The sequence below is a fragment of the Pleurodeles waltl genome, chromosome 7, assembly GCF_031143425.1.
Source record: "Pleurodeles waltl isolate 20211129_DDA chromosome 7, aPleWal1.hap1.20221129, whole genome shotgun sequence".
Classification (NCBI taxonomy): domain Eukaryota; kingdom Metazoa; phylum Chordata; class Amphibia; order Caudata; family Salamandridae; genus Pleurodeles; species Pleurodeles waltl.
The window spans coordinates 1,403,824,130-1,403,838,940 of NC_090446.1; the positions used below are offsets into that span (position 1 = coordinate 1,403,824,130).

The window sequence follows — 14,811 nt, forward strand, 5'->3', positions numbered from 1 at the left end:
AAATCTCAGCATATCACATCCTCCTTTCCTCCACCCAGCAGGGGCATCTCACAGCCAAGCTGTCAAACGGGTGTAGCCACCTTAACAAGGATATTTTTGGAGAATGGTGTTGAGCATATCGCTCTCCTGGTGATGCCATCCCACGTCTGAATGACCTGCCAAATTATGATTGTGTGGGGCCACCATACTAGGGCTCCAACATCAGCATTATCAGAAGGTGCCCGGGACCCAGCTAGGATTCGTATTTTCCCAGTTGTCTTTGCGCACCATCAAGCCCTGTGCTGGAGCTGTGATGCCAAATATTACAACTCTAAGGGTCTGTTTACAATCTTGTCAGATATTCTGTCTGCCATATTACAATCTCTATAGGATATATTGGGATTGTAATGGATCGTAACATGGCAGATGGGACATCCGTCACATTTGTGACCGAGTTAGAAGATCGTAATTAGGCACTAAGGGGGTCATTCTGACCCTGGCGGTCATGGACCGCCAGGGACAACGACCGCGGGAGCACTGCCAACAGGCTGGCGGTGCTCCCATGGGCATTCTGACCGCGGCGGTACAGCCGCGGTCAGAGACGGAAAACCGGCGGTGTTCCGCCGGTTTCCCGCTGCCTTGGGGAATCCTCCATGGCGGCGCTGCAGGCAGCGCCGCCATGGGGATTCCGACCCCCTTACCGCTAGCCTGGCTCTGGCGGTTTTGACCGCCAGAACCTGGCTGGCGGTAACGGGTGTCGCGGGGCCCCCTAACAGGGCCCCACCAAGATTTTCAGTGTCTGCCAAGCAGACACTGAAAATCGCGACGGGTGCAACTGCACCCGTCGCACCCCTTCCACTCCGCCGGCTCCATTCGGAGCTGGCATCCTCATGGAAGGGGGTTTCCCGCTGGGCTGGCGGGCGGCCTTCTGGCGGTCGCCCGCCAGCCCAGCGGGAAACTCAGAATTACTGCAGCGGTCTTTTGACCGCGCAGCGGTATTCTGCCGGCGGGACTTTGGCGGGCGGCCTCCGCCGCCCGTCAAAGTCAGAATGACCCCCTAAGTCTGCTAGCCCCACCCCACCTCACCTTGCGAGGGGTTTTGCTTAAGGAATTTCAGTCCCACCCTGCTTCTTGTGCCTGCACAAGAAAGTGCCACAAGAAAACTGTCTAATTCTGTAAATGTGCTTGGACGGATCGAACATTATCAATTCTGAAGTATATTTAAACACACCGGGAGCAGTACTATCTTTGCCAGGGAAATTCTACCACAACTGACAGTGGCAGAATTTCAAAAGAGACTCGGAGACCGGTCAATACCCTGCCCATATTGAGAGAAATGTGTGCGCCACACACATCCCCAAGCATCTGAACGCCTCTATTCCCATTGCAGGCCGACCTGTGACAGTCTCCAATGGCCTGCACTCTACACTTGCTAGGGAAAATATCAAGCATTTGCTTTGAGTCACCAGAAGGCCGGACGCATTGCCACTTTCATATCAGTGTTGATCATACACAACGGTCTATATGGCCCGGCTTCGGCAGCATAATTGAGGGCCTCTTGCATGGATGTCGGTAGTCTCCCCGATGCTCAGGCTTCCTGAAACACTTCCGATAGTCTATCAAGGAGTTGGTCTGAGTAGCCAGTAGAACTCAGTGGGTAGTCCATTCATACCCTGCGTCTTGCAGCAAGGTATGTCTTTTACAGCCACCAGAAGTTTCTCTCTAATGAGGTCTGGGTCAAAGGCCTCCACCTGGTTAATATGTAATGTCAGAAGGTGAATCTGATTTATGAAATCCATTCTGATAGTAATGTCACAAGCATCCAGCCTTCTGTAAAGGGCAGACAGGTGGCGATGTAGTTCCCTGTTGATTGAGGCTTGTGTAACCTAGGTCGCCCTAACATCCCTTTATGGCCTTGATTGTAGAAGAAGGTCTCTTGCGCCATGACATTTGTAAGGAAATGCCTCTTTTTGCATGTTCACCCCCACATTATTTGAATAATGCTGCTGGATTTTCGACTCTGAGAGTGCACTGAGGACTGCCAACCAGACCTCAGTGCCAGTGTTCTAACCCAATGCCAAAGTTATGTCAAATTGGCTACAATTAATTGGGAAGTGCTGACTTACATATAAGTCCCTAGTATATGGTACCCAGGGCATGTAAGGCAGCGTGTCTACCCAGGGCTGCAGCACTGTTTTGCCACTCTGAGCATGACAAAGTACAAAGTGGCTCTCAGCCTGCCACTGAAGTCTGGCAGAGCAGTGTTTTCACTGCTTTTTCAACTTTGCCATTTAACCGAATCGCAAAGCCACCCTATCCCTTAACAATATATATGACTCCCCTAAGGAAGGCCTGTAGGGCCCTATGGCAGGGTGCTGTATTTTATTAAGCAGGACATATATTTTTAATATGTCTTAACAATAACGCTTCCAAATTGTCATTTTACTGTGGATAACATTAGTAGCTCCTTTGGCTAACACAGGGTTTCTGGTTGGCACCCAAACCTGATTAACTCCTGATTAGGGCTACCTAACTCGGTCATGCAAGGTACCAAATTAATGATGGCATTAAACCTGACCTGATGCCCAGGTCAAATTTAATACCACTATTAAGGATTATCCGCTCTGTATTCCAGCTAGTCCAGTGGCTTCACATGGCCCTTGGCAGACAGACAGCTTTTTGTCCATCGGGACAGGAATAAAGACAGTTGCCGCAGAATGAGGTGTCATCTCCTCGCCCAGGATGGCCACTCAGGGTTTTAGCCCAAAAGACGAGCTTCAAAGAGGAAGCCGCCTTTGTGAGGGATGTATGCCATTACCACTAAGCAAGATGCCTTTTGTTACTGCAGACAAAGTAGAGAAGGGGCCAAGGAAGGAAAATACGCCCCAAAACCGGTTTTGCCGTCAACAGGTATCCCTCTGGTAGCCACACCTCTAGCATGGGCTAACAAGCACCTACCAACAGAGGAAGGGTTGTGCCATATTTAAACAGGCCAAGAATGTGGAACTCGGGGATAGCCAGATGCCGCACATCACGGGAACATTGTCACTAAGTAGTAGGGGACTCAGCAGCCCATTGGCTTGTGACCGCGTGGTCCACTCAGGGCACTTTCCTGGGATAAATATGGCATCTCTGTCACTCTGAGCCTCAGATCAGCCTGAAATCGGAGAGAGGACTGAAAAAGGACTGCCCATCTGCCCTTGACCTGCACAAAGAGAGGCTGAACCATCAGAAGGAATGCACCTGCTGCACTTTAAGGTAGCAAAGTTTGAGCTGTATCTGCGCCTCCTGGCTCGGAATAAAGTTGTTTTCTAGTCCCAAACTACAGCAGTGATTCCAAGGATCAGTCAGCTGATCTCTTGGAACCCGCTCCAGGGACACAAGAGCTGAAGGTTCTCAAACTGACAAGTTGGTAGTCAATGCAGACGTTTTGCCACTACCAGTTGCAAGGCACTGCAAAGGACAAATAGATAGCCAAAAGATGCACCCGAGTCTGCCTGACCCAGGAGTACTATCCAAGTCTGAATTCATCACACCCAAGGGACACTGCTCTCCACTTAAGGATCTCTCCCCAACCATGGTGCAGACTGACCAACATTGGCTGGCCTGCCAATGGAATGTAGAGTACTTCAAAGGACTTCGATCTCTGTGGCCCCACTTCACCTGTGGACCACAAAGGCACCCTTGTCAACCGCACAGCAACCGGAACATCTTTTGAGTATTCTTTGCCTGTATCCCTTAGCATCAGGACCACTCTATTGAGTTCTCTGTGAGTTCTCCTGTAAAGTGTGCATCTTGCTTAAAAAATGCTCTGGTGGGCAGGTAAATGCCCAAAGTGTCCACTCTGGCCTCATTACATATACGTACCTCATGTTCCAATGGAATCTAAAAATGAGGGTACATAAAAAACAAGCAGGTTGAAAACTGACAGTAGAAAAGTAGAACAGATTTAATTGCCTGCAGTAACACAACAAGATCAGTCCATTTATTTCTAACATCGCCATTCCATGAGTGTATCATCAGATGTTTTCTTATTTTCAATTCCATTCCTTCCGTTTATCTCTTCAGACTTCTAGGCTTTTGAAACTTGCACATACGTTCGGAATGAGAAATGAAGGGCTGATCCAGCCTTAAATTCTAACACATTGAACAATAGTTCACAGAACCAAATGTGCTTCAAAATGCGCATAGCTCCAACACTAGCAGCCAATGAGAGAACCAGGAGGGGGCTGGGCATAACTCCAAAACCAAGTGCAGCAGGCTAAAGGTCTGAAACTGATCCAGAGTCTGTTCTTGTATCTCAATACTCTACTGTATTTACCTATCAGATTGCACCACTAGTCATATAGACCTCTGGTTGTCAACTGCAAATGTATGAAAGGAGCTAGCAGTAATACACAATTTCAATTATAGTGAAACCAAGTGGGCTCTGCAAAAACAACAGACAGGATGGTGTCCAAATCATGAAGGCTGAATGAAATGTAGTCAAAGTTAATCAATCAGTAAATCAATTTATCAAAGAAGCATAAATATCAATTAGGTCATTGAATCTAAAAGTGTATATTATGAAAGAGAAGATGTAAAATATAACAAGTTACAAAGCACAAAATAGAAAATAGATTATTTCTATAAAAGAACTTCCCTAATCTAAACAAGGCATTGAAAGTGGCAGGAGGAAATGAAGAGGAAGGTTTCACCATCTGTTCAACCAAGTTATCGTTAATTTGAAATAGGCATCTGTGTTCAAGCATGAAGCTCAAAACCACAAGTAAGAGAAATCAGCAAAGTTCAGGAGAGTCTTCCCTCAGCGAAGCCATGTCAAGATCTGCTAAACTATATTAAGATTCACACAATTAATGCAAAAAATAAGGTCCTGAAAACTTTGCCCACCAACGCCTTCTATGTGGGTGTTCGTCCTGACATCCTTGGCATGGTTTTCCCTCACCTTTTCTGCCTTCAATCCTCCTATTTTTGCTGGCCTTAGAACTATGCATACTTTATCACTGCTAGCCAGTGCTAAAGTAATTCTACCACCTCCCTTGAACATGGTGAAATTGACTTACACCCAATTAGCACATTCAGATTACTTGCAAGTCCCTAGTAAAGTGGCACTTGAATTATACTAATGGTCCTGCAGCACCAATTGTGCACTCACTTAAGTAGAATTTTAAAAATGTCTTTATTCTTCCATTGCAGTTTGTGTGTGCAGCCTAAACTGGCATTTTGACTCAGTAAATAGACCTTTTGCCAGGCCTAAACATTCCCTTTTATTACAATTGTCACCCGTAGTGTAGGCCCCAAACAGCCCATAGAGCATGGCGCAGTGTATTAAAAAAGTGGAACTTTTAACTTTTACATGTCCTGGTAAGTGAAAAACTCTTAAATTCATTTTCACTTCTGCAAGGGCTACCTCTCCCGTAAGATAACATTGGGTTACCTTATTGCATTTAATAAGTGATAAAATTAAATTGGGAGAAAGTGGGAAGGTTGAGTTTAGTGTCTAAAGGATTGTAATTAAAACCTCGCCTCTTTAATAGTAAAGTCGAACTTTAACTCACAATTCTGAAAAAAACACATTTAGAAAGTTGGCCTGTATCCCGAGCCACACGACTAGGTGTAGCTGGCAGTTGGTCTTTGTGTATTGCTCCCAGACAGTGAGACAAAGGGGGAATAGGTGTTGATAAGAAGGGCCATTTCTGACATGATAGGGGATTGGAGCTGTTACCTGCCACACTTGCACATCTCAAAGGCTCTGCCTCAGCACACCTGAAAAGGGTTTCACACTAATCTTTTGTGCCCCCAGTCAAAATGGGGCCAGGAAAGGGAGGCAGGAAATTAGAAACATCTTTGGGACGTGAACCTCCAGAAATTTCCCCTACTTTAAAGCTGGCATCTGATTTCCTGCAGAGGGGCCAATCAGGTTTCACCATCTCTTGGAAGCAGCTAAACTCCTCACATTCTCATCACCAAACAAAGAAACACACAGCTGCATGTCTTTAAAGTGCTTGGTGCAGGGGGCTCTCTCCCATCCCCACTCTCTTCATTACTATAGCCAATGTGTGTATTTTATGTATTGTGTTGTGTACTGCTGTGTGGTCAGTGTTGCATCATAGCAATAGCTCTCACCGCACAACTATGTCTTCCGATACCCAGTGCATAATTTGAGCTGGTAGTTGAGGGTGGGGCTCACCAACAATCATTTTTGGCCATCAGCACTTATTTTTCAGCATCAGAAATTACCCTCTAAAACATCAATCAATTGTCCTCCCTGGGAGCTATTCGCATTCGGTGTAATGTAGTATTTCACAATGCCCTCATGCAGAAGGTACATTGTGAGGGTAGCATTTCTGCAAAATGGAAGTGGTGCATTTTAAATAAAATGCAATTCCTCACAAACACCCCAAAATAGATGTTTCACTGCACTTATGTCAGACAAAAGGCAGAAAACAGCTTTTCGAGTGTTGCTTGGGAGCCGTTTGAAGATCTTTATCTGCTTCTTTAGGGTGTGAAAGCAGGATGCAGTGACAGTGTTGACATGTGCAGTCTTGTCCAGTTTGCTGTTGATGATTATTCCAAAGTTCCTGGCATAGCTGTGGGTCTGGGTCCGAGTTCAGCCGGATGACTGTTGGAGTCCCATGAACTGATCTCGGTCATGCAGGTGGTGAACATGTTCTTGTGCTGGGGGTCTTGTCCTAAATGAGAGTATGGGTTGTGTGTTATCAGCGTAGGAGAGGCTGTTGATGTGGTGTGTACAGATGGCAACGGCCAGAGGGATCATGTAAACGATGAGGAAGGTGGGGCTGAGTGATCGACCTTAAGGCACTCTGCAGATGATTTCCAGTCTTCTGAAGAGTAAAGTGCCAGGCTGATGGCTTGTGTTCTAAACATTAAGAAGTAGAAGATTCAGCAGAGAGCAGGTCCTTGGATGCCAATCTTGTGCAGGGGCCTGAAGAAGATGGGGTTTGAGTCAGTGTCCAATGCTGCAGAGAGGTTCACGAGATTGTGGGCTGCCATGTCTCTGCTGTCAATGATCGTGTGGACGCCATCTGTGGTGACGAGGAGTGTTGTTTCTGTACAGTGGTTGGGACTGAATCTGGACTGCGTGGCAATGAGGAGCTAGTGTTTGCTGATGTTGTCAGTGAGGATTTGGTTGTTTAGTTTGTCTAAGCCCTTTGCTGGGTATGTCAGAAGAAAGACAGGTCTGTAGCTGGAAAGCATGGCTGGGTCAGTGGATGTTTTCATGAGCAGGGGTGTGACGGTGGCCGCCTTTCTGGTGCCTGGTATTGAGGCTGTGTCATTGGCGGTGTTGTGGATGGATGCTAGTTCTTCGCTGCTCAGTAGGAGTCCTTTGGTGAAGTGATAGTGGGGGCCAATGGTCAGATGGGGAACCACAGTGGATGGTGTTCATGCAACAGCAAATTTGGTGGTGGTGATGGAGGGCAATAAGGTTAGGATTCATTCTTCAGCAGTGAAGGGAAGTTGAGTTGTGGCAGTGAAACGTCCAAGTGGTGGTCAAAGTTTGTGGATTAAAGAGGCATGAAGTGGATTTAAGAGTTCAACAGCCTTGGTTTTAGGCATGTGGACTATATATTTCACCAGTCAATGGCATCTGAGCAGAGCTATAATCACCGGCACATATTATTTCACAAATTAAATAATGCCAGTAGGTAAAACCTAATAAGGAAAGAGTGGGATTAAAGTGCTAGATGTATGGAAAGTAATGTAGTGAATACATTTTCCACATTAGATATGCCTTCTGCTTTACTTTTACAATTTCATATTATCTTAATTATTTGGAGCTTAACATTCCAGGTATTTTCTGCATTTTTAATTAGAGTAAGAACAACTAGAATGATAACGTGAAACACAGGTAAACCTAAAGGTCTGAAAGTGCTGCTTTTTTTATTATTCAAGGCCAATAATTGCCTAGGGTATGACACTTTGCAAATATATAGACATAGTGACATATTCCTTATGCATTATCCTTAATGCGCAGTGTAGGAAGCTGGCCTGGTGTGTGTTGGGTACCTAAGGTACTTACACCTTATATCATGTCCAGGTATCCCCTATGAGTGATATATAGGCAGTGTCTAGAAGCCAGGCTCTCTAGAGGTAGCTGTGGATGAGCAGCCAAGGCCTATCTAGGAGACATGCAAAGCTCATGCAATACCACTGTAGTCACACAGCACTTACACACATGAAGGAATACACTCAGTGTTCCAAAAATAAAGGTACCTTATTATGGTAACACAACACCAAAATTACTATAGAGGCAATACTCCCTTAGGAGGTAAGTAATACACAAGATATATGCACTAGTTGTCAGAAATAGGCATAAGAATAGTGCAATTAGTGTATAACAAAATAGAGAATAGTGGACCTACGCAGAGCACACACCATATAGTAATAAAATGGAATGTGAGAGTGTCACCCCCACCTAGGTAAGTGGAGTGTGTAGAGGGTTGCTGGGGGTATCAGGAAAGCACAAAGGTAAGTACCACAACACCCCTCAGCAACCAGGAAAGCAGGAGTAAACCCCACTTAGAAGAAAAGAAGAGAATTGCAAAACCCAGAGATGACTGAAAGAAACCAACAATGGATTCCTGAGAAGGAAGACCTGTGGAAAGAGGGGACCAAGTCAATAAGACACAGCAGGGTCCAGTGGGGGCAGGATCCCCTACCCACCAACCTGAGGACTGCAGGAGTTTCTCGATGGTGAAGAAGGAAAGTCAGCACTGCAGCCGTGAAGTAGAAGTCGAATTCCTAAAGGATACATGTGATGTCCCGCACCGGAAGGAACATTCCATTCAGGTTTGCGTGTCCGAATTCCACCACCAAGCCTTGGTACAGGCAAAACTTGCTGTTGACGGAAAGTGGTGCTACGAGGGACCAGCAAGGCCCAGGAGGACTCAACCCAGGTGAGAGAGCCAGAGGGGGCCCTCAGCATCACAGAGAGCCCACAGAAGCACAGGCAGCACTCTCAGGAGTCCGACAGGACGGGGACACAGGAGGTGCAAATGGAGCCCGTCAGCACTATGAAAAGGAGTCCCACGCCGCAAGAGAGTCACTCAGGGAGCTGTGCATCACAGGGAGGAGTGCTTGGGGCTGGAGCTACTCGAAGACTGAAGACCCCTTGGAAGAAGTACCAACAAGCCTTGGCAGCTGCAAAGGACTCAGTGCATGGGGATACTGCTCTGTGTGGGAAGGCAAGGGCTTACCTCCGCCCAAGTTGGACAGCTGGTAGAGAGGACTTTCTGGACCACTTCTGACAATCCACCCTTGTTGCAGGATTCACACAGCTCAGCAGGAGAGGGATCCACGCAGCCGGTCATCGTTGCTGTTAGTGCCTGAAGATGCAGGGGAGTGACTCATTCACTCTAAGATGGGCTGTCCTCAGAGGATGCACAACCAGGGAAATGTTGCAGAAGCTGGAAGGAGCCAGAGAAACAATGTTGAAGACGAAGGCCCTCATAATGAACTATGCCGGTGGCAGCGGTAATGACCGTCACCTGCATGGTGGTCTCAGCCACCAAATAATGAAGGCTGTGGGGACCGCCACAGGAGGCCTTCCACCACCCCCAGGCTACCATGTTATCCGAAAGGGCAGCGCTGCAAGCAGTGCTGCCCTGCGTATAAAGAACCCTTTTTCCTCCAGCCTCTCCCTAGCGGGTTTGCCCGCTAAGAAAAGGCTGGCGGAAGGGGTGGTCTGGGGCCCCTCCTCGGGGCCCCTGCACTGCCCATGCATTTGGCATGGGCAGTGCAGGGGCCCCCGTGCAGTGCCCTGTCACGCAGGTCACTGCCCGATTTACGGACAGTGATCTGTGCGACAGGTGCTGCTGCACCTGCCGCACTGAGGCATTGACGATGGCTCCATGTGGAGCAGTCTGGCTGGTGGGCAGAAACACTGTTTCCACCCACCGGCCCAACAGAATGTTTATAATTCGGCAGGCGGGGTCTCAAGGGGGCTGGCGGTCTATGAAAAGACCGCCAGCATGAACACGGCGGTGTTTACTGCTGTGCTCATAATGATCCCCGAAGTCTTTATCTAGATTGTCGGGTCCTGGAGAGTCCAGATGCAGTTTCTTTGGTCAGAAGTCGAAGTAAGGGATCCTGCTGAAATCTTTGCAAGCTGAATCTGAGGAAACACCCAAAGGAGAGACCCAAAATAGCCCTGAAAGAGCGATTAGTCACCTAGTTGAGTGACCACCTATCAGGAGGGAGCTCTGATCACTCACATGCCTGGTCACTCACATGCTTCCAGAGTTCCCTGCCAACCTTGGATTCAAGATAGCAGAACCCAGGGACCCTATGGAGGAGCACTGGGCACCACCCCTGGGATGGTGATAGACAGGGGAGTGGTCACCCCCCTTTCCATTGTTCAGTTTCACGCCAGAGCAGAGACTGGAGGTCCTTGAACCCGTGTAGACTGGTTTATGCACAGAGGGCACCAAATGTGCCCTTCAAAGCATACCAGTGGCTTGGGGAGGCAAGCCATGCAACACCTATATCCAAAGGGAGAGGGTGCAACACCCCTCTCCCAAAGGAAATCCTTAGTTCTGCTTTCATGGGCTTGAGCTGCTCAAGCAACAGGAGGGCAGAAACCTGTCTGTGAGATGGCAGCAGCTGGGGCTGCCTTTAAAATCTCAGAAGACTGTGGGAGCAATACTGGGGGTCCTCTAAGGAGCCCCCAGAGTGCATGGAATCTTATAACCAATACTTACAAAAGTATTGAGGCATGACACTAACATGTTTGATACCAAGCATGCCTAGGTTCAAAGTTACCATTATGTAGCTGGACTAGGTAGTGACCTATGTCCAGTACACATGTAAAATGCCGTCCCGCACTCATTAAGTCCAGGAAAGTGGGTCTGGAGTTTGTGGGGCCACCTCTGCTAGTCCATGCACCCTGCCCTCTGGGCTGGGAAGGCCTACCATAGAGGTGACTTATAGTGATCTGGTGCAGTGCCCTATAGTGAAAAACAGGTGCATGCACTCAGTTCACACAGACTGCAATGGCAGGCCTGCAAAACCCTTTGCATGGGCTCCCTATGGGTGGCAAAATAGTCTTCTTTTCAATAGCTTTTCCATGTTGTACATGTGTTTACAATCCGTCTTCCCTACTCCATGGCATTGCTTGCCCCATCCTCCTCCACCTCCACCCTTACCTCAATGTCCATAATCGTGCTGGACCCTCCTGCTTTCTTGGTGCTGTCTGTCATCCTGGTGCACCCTCCTGCCCTTCTCCCGTTGTCCCTCATGTTCCTTACCTCAGTGTGCCCTCCTCCAACTGTCTGTCAGTTTGCTGTCCCCTGCCACCTTCCTCTTCCTGTGTGTCATTTTGCTACCTACTTCTGCCCTTCTGCTGTCTGTCATCTTGCTGCCCCCTCCCACCCTCCTCCCTCTGTCCATGTTGACCCACTCCCACTCACCATAACAAAAAATCGCTGTGACTGAGCTGGCTGCATCACAGTACTTTTTCTAGCTTTATTAGCTGCAGCACCTTACGACATTATTTCTTGCCCCTTGCCACCCTGTCCTGACAGTCTGCTAAAAAAAGCTTGTCCTGTAGCTGAAGATGCGTTTTCTTGATTTCAACATGGTGTCCATTCCTGTACACATACCGGGTGTCAGTAAAGGGACAGAAGACATACACTGGTGGACGAGGCTTTCAAGAGGTTATCTGCAGGGCTGCACAAGAGCACAATGTCCCCTCACTTTAAGCACACACCTCAATAGCCCATAGGGGGACACACACAGGCACATACATGCACAAACATGACCACAAATACACACACAAACACAGACATGCAGGCACCCTCACATACACATACACATACACATACACTGACATAAACACAACCACATTACACACAAAGACACACAAATTCATCCATAATACACACAAACACAGGCACGGATACAAGCAAATACACACAACGGAAATACACATAAGCAAATGCGCTCACAGGTACAGATACTCACAGAGGTATGCATGCAGTCATACTCCCAATAATAAACACAACCTGGCACTTAAACTGACAAACACATGCAAACAGGCACACTTACACGGGTGCTTGTTTTGTGTTCTCTCAATTCACCTGGTAATACTGCATTTCTTCTCCTTACTTCACCTTCCCTTCCCCCACTGCCATGAGAGATAGATATTCAGGTAACTCTGTAGAGATGGGATGGAAATACCAGGAACTTAACTAGGTTATTCAGACAGGACCCGTAGTGTATTCTGGTTTTCTCTTGTTGATGTGAACAAGACTGCCTATCTGTAAAACGCTCTGTCAGACAAGTGAGAGACAAAACCGGGCTGTAAAAAAAACAAATTAATATTAGAAATAAAAATAACTTTCCATTAATTTAACTGAAATTGCCTTTCTTCCAGGCATCTTTTGGTAATAGGACCTACTAATGTTTAATGAAAAATACATCAAGCTGTGAATATTTTTATATTGAATTAAAAGTTATGCCAAGCAAGATTATATTAGTGGCCACCCTATGAAAAATTACCAGTAGCGATCACCTCAGTGTATCAGGCAGGGTTTCCATCAGTAATGTGAAAAGGCCTTATCAAGTTGGACTGCCTCTACATGATTACTACAAGACAGCCACAGCTGCAATGCCCCTAACTTCAAGATCAAAATATCAGTAATAAGTCTCTCCAGCGGCTCGTGATTCATCACTCAAATATCTGCTTTAAATATATTTTGGAAATTTACCATTTTCCTCCAAACATCAAGTTATGGGTTCTGAAAAATACACACAATTTCACCCTGAATACACTCTTCAATTTTGGGAGGTATTTTTTAATTCAACCAAGCAAAATCCTTCATTTACTCGGATGGGCTGCACACAGGAGAGCTACTCACAAGTAGCCTGGCTGCTAACAGTAGCTCACGAGCTACTCGTTGGAGATGCATGTTCTATAAAAACAAGAACGTCTGGTTTCTTGCTGCTTCTGCCTCACCGGGGCCAACTGCAGTTTGGTACTTTTATAGAGGCACATACTATCCAGTGCATTGGTTAACATGGTTTTTTTTACAAGTGCCCTGGAATTGACTTTGCTTTATTCTACTTAAATAGATGAACAAGATTATCTGCTTTTCTCTCGCAGGAGGAGGCCTTGGCTAGGAGCTGCAGACAGAGCATTCGCTCGGTGGCTCCCAGCACAGTATGAAGATGGGATTTCTCTCCCTCGAGGATGGAAAGAGGGAAAGAGGTATTTTGGACATGCCCTGCCACTGGTAAGCGCTAGTGAAGGATTGTATTTTTTGTAATACTTATGTAACTTGCAGTTATCATTAGCGTGAGGGGTCTCGAATTCAGGAATTCTATTACTTAGCAATGGGGTGGGACATGAGCTTTAAGCCGAAATAATTAGGGGCATATTTATAAGCCCTTAGCGCCACCTTGCCCCACATCAGTGTAATTTTTTTTTACGCTAATGTGGCCCAACCAGGCCAAAATCCTCACGCCACATTTACAAAGTGGTGCAATGCATGCATTTCGCCACTTTGTAACCCTTTGCGCTACATTATGCCAGCGCCAGGCATAATGTATGCAAAGGAGGCATTCCTCCGTTAGGGGGGCGAAAAAATGACACAAGGAAATCTAACAGACTTTTTATGGCATTTCTTATGGCATTTTTACACCTACTCAGAGCAGGAGTTAAAAGGGGGCTTCCATTATTTATAATTGGCCCCTATGTACTCTGCAGGAGTAGCGCCAATATTTTAGTACTACTCCTGCAGAGTACATCAATAGCATCATGAAAAATGATGCTATTGCCCCCTACCCTGCGCCATGGTGCGCTGTATTATAAATATGTCACACACATGGTGGCGGTAGTGGGCGGTAAAGGGCACAAGAAAAGTGGAACACTTATCTTAAATATGCCCCTTAATGTGCCAACCTTTTATTGCTGTGGAATAAAAGACAACATACAGCAAAGGCCATTATGATAATCACTCTCATGGGTTAGCTTCATTCAACCAGCTTGCAAACCTGATGCAGAACAGTATATAATAAGTGGGCGACATCAGCATCAGATTATGTGAGCCATGGTCACGGCAATGACAAACTCAGTGCTTAGACACAGTCCTGTAGTAGGCAAGACACCTGTCGAGCCTGTTTGGGATTTGTTTACTGTATTGTACATGTGCGTCTGCAAATCCCGTGTAAAAGCCCAACTCTTAGGTCCATATGTACGAACACATTTCCCCATTGACACAAAATGGGAAAAACCCTTTGCTACATCTGGCCCTTATTTCCTTATTACATGCAACTTATTATATCTCTAGTCACCTGTTATAATAAAATTACGTAGATGCTCAACTGTTATTTCCATTGCATTCTGACCTCACGACTGCTGCCAGAGCCAGCAGCCAAGGTGAAAGGCAGGTCACAGATCATCATTACAGATGCAACAAAAAGACAAGATAACAGCAAAAAATGTGAGCTAGTTTTACTTTTTTTCTAAAATTATCAGCATGCACAGAAAGGGGATGTTTGGGGAAACGTGTACATTGACAGCCTCACCATTTTTAGGTTTGGTGTTAGCCAAGACCTTTTGATTTTGCTAAAATATGTATTACATTGTGCATATAGAGGTTCTCAGCCACCTCTCCTCATCTATTGGTCTACTTCACTTTGGTTAACTTCACTCTAAATGACTGCATTTTTCCTGTTTCACAAGAAGCATATCAGCACACAAACTAGTTCCCTTAAGTGCCAGTGTTTTTATTTTTGATGTATAATTACTTTAGTATTGCCCTTGTGTTTAGAGCCTGATGTGATAGTAGAATGAGCCTGTTGTGAACACCG

At 46.4% G+C, this 14,811-nt stretch overlaps 1 protein-coding gene across 1 annotated transcript in view; it reads left to right on the plus strand.

Moving 5' to 3' along the window:
- LOC138247059 (myeloperoxidase-like) overlaps positions 1 to 14,811 on the plus strand; it is a 189,954-nt gene that overhangs the window by 63,337 nt on the left and 111,806 nt on the right. The window contains exon 6 of the mRNA XM_069201807.1: positions 13,103 to 13,232. Within this exon, the coding sequence (XP_069057908.1) occupies positions 13,103 to 13,232 (130 nt within the window). The remainder of the gene's footprint in view (positions 1 to 13,102; positions 13,233 to 14,811) is intronic.